The 4,316-nt window shown below is 50.3% G+C and overlaps 1 protein-coding gene across 1 annotated transcript; it reads left to right on the forward strand.

Annotated features, from left to right (window-relative positions):
* The first annotated feature begins 522 nt into the window (after positions 1-522).
* LOC142365099 (ubiquitin carboxyl-terminal hydrolase 42-like) lies at positions 523-3,936 on the forward strand. The gene is made up of 12 exons (XM_075445546.1): positions 523-709; positions 871-958; positions 1,132-1,242; positions 1,289-1,420; positions 1,568-1,704; positions 1,792-1,862; positions 2,315-2,347; positions 2,408-2,490; positions 2,749-2,860; positions 3,179-3,319; positions 3,538-3,638; positions 3,774-3,936. Exons 1-12 carry the CDS (start codon positions 523-525, stop codon positions 3,934-3,936), a joined length of 1,359 nt encoding a protein of 452 aa, XP_075301661.1.
* Positions 3,937-4,316: the final 380 nt, after the last annotated feature.

The following is a 4,316-nucleotide window of genomic DNA, read 5'->3' on the forward strand; positions in this document are numbered from 1 at the left end:
ACCTATGGCGAATTCTGGGGCGTTTCCTGATAGCAGCCAGACTTACCCAGGTGCTTTGGATTAGAAACAGGAAAATGCGTTTTGTCACTCCTCTGCTACTGTGTACAAGACTTTGAATGACGACTTTGCTCGTAGAGAGATCTGCCATCAGCAGGGTTACCTTGTGCTAGGTACTTGCTTGTTTTCATCAAGTTGCAATCAGGACAAGGGAAGACTTGACCTGATAATCAAATGCAAGACTCTAGAGGGAAAGGGAGGTAGCCCGAGGCACCGAATTCAGTGTGTGGTTTCGCTGGACTTTTGGGAAAGTAAGCAGGGGAACAGACTATTTGCCAAAACTGTTTCTTGACCATTAAATTTCAGTGCCAGTGTTAGGTTTCCCCCGATGTTTCTGTGTTGGAGATTAGAGCTGGGTGTCCTGGGTGCTGCTGTACAAAACTTGACCTTTAAAATATACTGTCATGCAAGCAAATTTCCTCATCTCTTTTCAAATGTCGTTTCCCTGCAGTCACTGAAGAGGGAATGGCTCCGCCACAACGGATCCTCTTTCCCCCGGAGAAGATTTGCCTGAGCTGGCAGCGAAGGCGGGGGCCTGGAGCGGGGCTCTACAACGTGGGCAATATGTGCTTCATCAACTCTGTCCTGCAGTGCCTGACGTACACAGCCCCGCTGGCCAACTACCTGCTCTCTCGGGAGCACAGCCGGACGTGTGAGTACCTCTGCAAACAGCTTCTTGTAAATCTGTTGGGCGCTTCCCAAGGATTCCCAGAAACTGGAACGTGTTTTGGGAGAAAAGCAGCCCTTCTTTGTCAGCCCCCTGAGCTGGTGTTCTTTGAACACTCAAGCCTAGAAGCTGCTTCTGGTCTCTAGGTGTGTTCATCCTCAGAAAGGCAGCTCTTTCTAGCCCCAGGTCTCGGTCCCTGTTCCTGAAAGTTCAACTCTCTTTGCTTATTGCACAGTCAGCTTCTGTCAGTTTCGCATCCCTCACGCACTCAAATGTCCCAGGCTTGTTGGGACCTTGGCTCCTTGGCAGTGAGAATATTCTTAGAACTTCAAGCTCTCCATGAGGTTTCCCATCGCTATGGGTATTTTGCTCCCCTGAGAAGCTTGCTTCCCTCTGTTTCCCTTCAGGTCGCCATCTGGGCTTCTGCATGATGTGCAGAATGGAAGCATACGTGAACAGGGTCCTGAATTCCTGGAGCAGAACCATCTATCCTTGGCTTATCACCAGTGTCATCACACGTAAGTCATTTCAGGTGCCTTGACTTGTGTTCTTCCATTCTTGCAGGAGACAACTACTAATTTCTTCTTTCTTAGGAATTGGAGAACATTTCCAGCTTAACAGGCCGGCAGATGCCCTCAAGTTCTTGCGCTGTACTGTCAATGCCATGCAGAGAGCTTGTCTGCATGAAAGCGGCAAGTAAGCACAAGCAAATTACCTTTTCAATGTTCCCGAGCCCTTTGGACTCCTTGATGTAGTCCCGTCGAGGAAAAGTGATGCCCAGCTTTATCAGACAAAACAAAACCCTTGGAGGAGATAACTCTGTGCTTTACCATTCATTTCCAGCTTGGACTTCTCTTCCCAGTCAACTACTATCGTCCATCAAATATTTGTGGGCTTCCTGAGATCCAGAGGTACCTTTCCACAGCTGTCGCTCTCCTTGGAACTGTCTGTGCCGTTCTGTCTGCCTGTGACAAACAGCGGTTTGTGTGACTGGCGTAGCAGGTATGGCATGAACAGGCACAGACAGTCGACCTCCCGTGTCCTGAGCATTTCGCTTTGCCTTCCAGTCACGTGCTTGAGCTGCAAAGCTGTTTCCGACTCCTACAAGGCCTTCCTGGATGTTCTTTTGGATATCAAAGTAAGAGGGCTTGTAACTGCTTCAAGACATCCCAAGGCTCCTTTAGCTTTCCAGAGTAAACACAGTTGGCTTAAAAACATATACTGAGACCACAGCAGATCTTGGTGGTGGGTGGGAGGTGGAATGGAGCGTGTCCTTCCAGGAGGGCTGTGGCTGTGTCTGCCTGAAGTGCTGGCTTTAGGCTGGACAAGGACGAATTATCCCCTCTGTGCCCTTGACGTGCTCTCATCTCTGCCCTCCCCCAACACCGTCTGACTTCTACCCTGATGGGCTGTGTTGGTTTCGTTATTGATGACGCTGCACACCATCGATAGCTGAACTGTGCAGTGCCACAGAGAGGTGGTTCTTGAGAGCCCCGGGAATCCCTGGGAAATGAGGAAAATTTTCGGCTTCATCCCCTCTTTCGGCCTCCTTCTGGACACCTGTTGCGGGTCCACGGTTGGTCTCCTCAGCCTCTTCTAGCTAGGTATTTGCATGAGCTGCTAGTAAGTGTTTGGGCGAGGGCGCTTCCCTCAGCTCACCGCTGTCCTTTCTCACTCCTCCAGGCAGCCTCCTCTGTGCCCGCGGCTCTGGAAGCCTGTTTGAAACCGGAGCAGCTGGAAGGTGAAAACTGCTTTAAATGCAGCAAGTAAGTTGATTACTAGTGACAGATTAACACTGGATCCTGCCTGAAGGTGCTGTGTGCACCGAGCATAAATCAGATTTTCATGTAGGTTAGATGCGCAACAACGAGCTGCAGCTGCTTTTTATATGGCCTGACGGTACTGAATGGCCTTAAAACAGCGTAACGGTGTGTGAGACGTGGCAGCTGGTCTGGCTTTCTGGAGGGAAAAAAGGTTTCCTGTCAGGGTGCATTTCAGCACGTGGCTCTGTGCTTGGTTTCAAGGTGTGACAAGAGGGTTGCCGCCTCCAAGGTGTTTACGATCCATCGCCTGCCCAAGGTTCTCACGCTGTGTCTGAAGAGGCGTGACACTTTCACCGGCGAGAAGATTACCAAGGTGTGTGCGCAGCTGGGGTGCAGCTTTCTCTGCCTGGAGCAGGAGATTTCCCAAAGCAGTACTCTCTTTCATAAGTTGGTCATGTTGGGTTTTTCCCGCTCCTTGCTGGGGAGAGGCGAGTTCCCGTGGGAAGACAAGCATGTGCTCTGCTCCAGCAGAGCTGCTTTGGCCGAGAGCAGTTTCCTGCCACCCAAAGCATTACACGTTGCCTTAGCGAATCCCCAAAGATGTATTTCTACACCTCCAGCCTTTAGTCTTGGAAGGCTCTTTCCTGCAGTATGTCAGGATCATTTCTGAGGCCCCTCGGTCTCTCCGTAGGTTGTGGAATATCCTGAGTACTTGGATCTTCGCCCATACACGTCTCAGACAGCTGGAGAACCTCTCCTCTACACCTTATACGCTGTCCTGGTACACAGCGGTGACACCTGTCTTGAAGGACACTATTTCTGCTACACAAAGGTAAAGAGCAACTTCCTTCCTAACAAGGGAAAAATGTGTGCTGGGGAAGACAGACTGTCATGGCCACGTTACTCGTAGCCAAGGTTCCTGGCGAGAGAAGGTCTCCTTACGGTCTGGGTTGGCTTTGTTTTGACGTACTCTTGGTTCTGCAGTTTTCTGCCTGTTTGTTTTGAGCACCCATGCAGTTCACCTCCAGACATCGATGCCTTTCTTTGCAGGCCAGCAATGGGTGGTGGTACATGATGAACGACACATCTGTGGTTCTTTGTGACATCAAGGAAGTTCTGAGGCAGCAAGCTTATCTGCTGTTTTATGTCAGGTAATAACAAGCAATGACATCTGTTTTATCCTAGGCAGATTCTATTCTAAACAGATTCTAAACAACTTCTAAATGTTTCCTTTCCTGCTTTTTCTGGTTTTCTTCTCATCCTCCGAGTGCTTCCCTCTCTCTCAGAGAAGTCAGTTACTGCTGGCATCACTCACTTCTCTTCAGTCTGACCTACCCCACGTCCATCATTATCCAATCATTATCCATCAAGCATTATCCCCACGTCAATCAAACTTCCTGGGCTGCAGGCTGCTGCCCTGCTGTAAACTACTACCTGTCTGCTGTCTGAAGCTGCCCAGTGTAGAGAGGAGGACTTGAAGGGGGCCCACGGGAACGATGGGGAGGGACTCTTTATCAGGAAGCGTAGTGATAGGACAAGGGGTGACGGTTTTAAACGGAGTGAGGGTAGGTTCCAGTCAGACGTTAGGAAGATGTTCTTTACGGTGAGGGTGGTGAGACATTGGCAGAGCTTGTCCAGAGCAGCTGTGGATGCCCGTCCTGGCAGTGCTGAAGGCCAGGCCTGACGGGGCTTTAAATAACCTGATCGAGTGGGAGGTGTCCCTGCCCGTGGCAGGGGGTTGGATCTGGATGATTCCTTCGGACCCAAACCATTTGATGATTCTATGATTCTGTGAAACGGAGGCCATAAGGGGTGTAAAGGCAAGGTCT

The sequence above is a fragment of the Opisthocomus hoazin genome, chromosome 31 (assembly GCF_030867145.1).
Source record: "Opisthocomus hoazin isolate bOpiHoa1 chromosome 31, bOpiHoa1.hap1, whole genome shotgun sequence".
Classification (NCBI taxonomy): Eukaryota; Metazoa; Chordata; class Aves; order Opisthocomiformes; family Opisthocomidae; genus Opisthocomus; species Opisthocomus hoazin.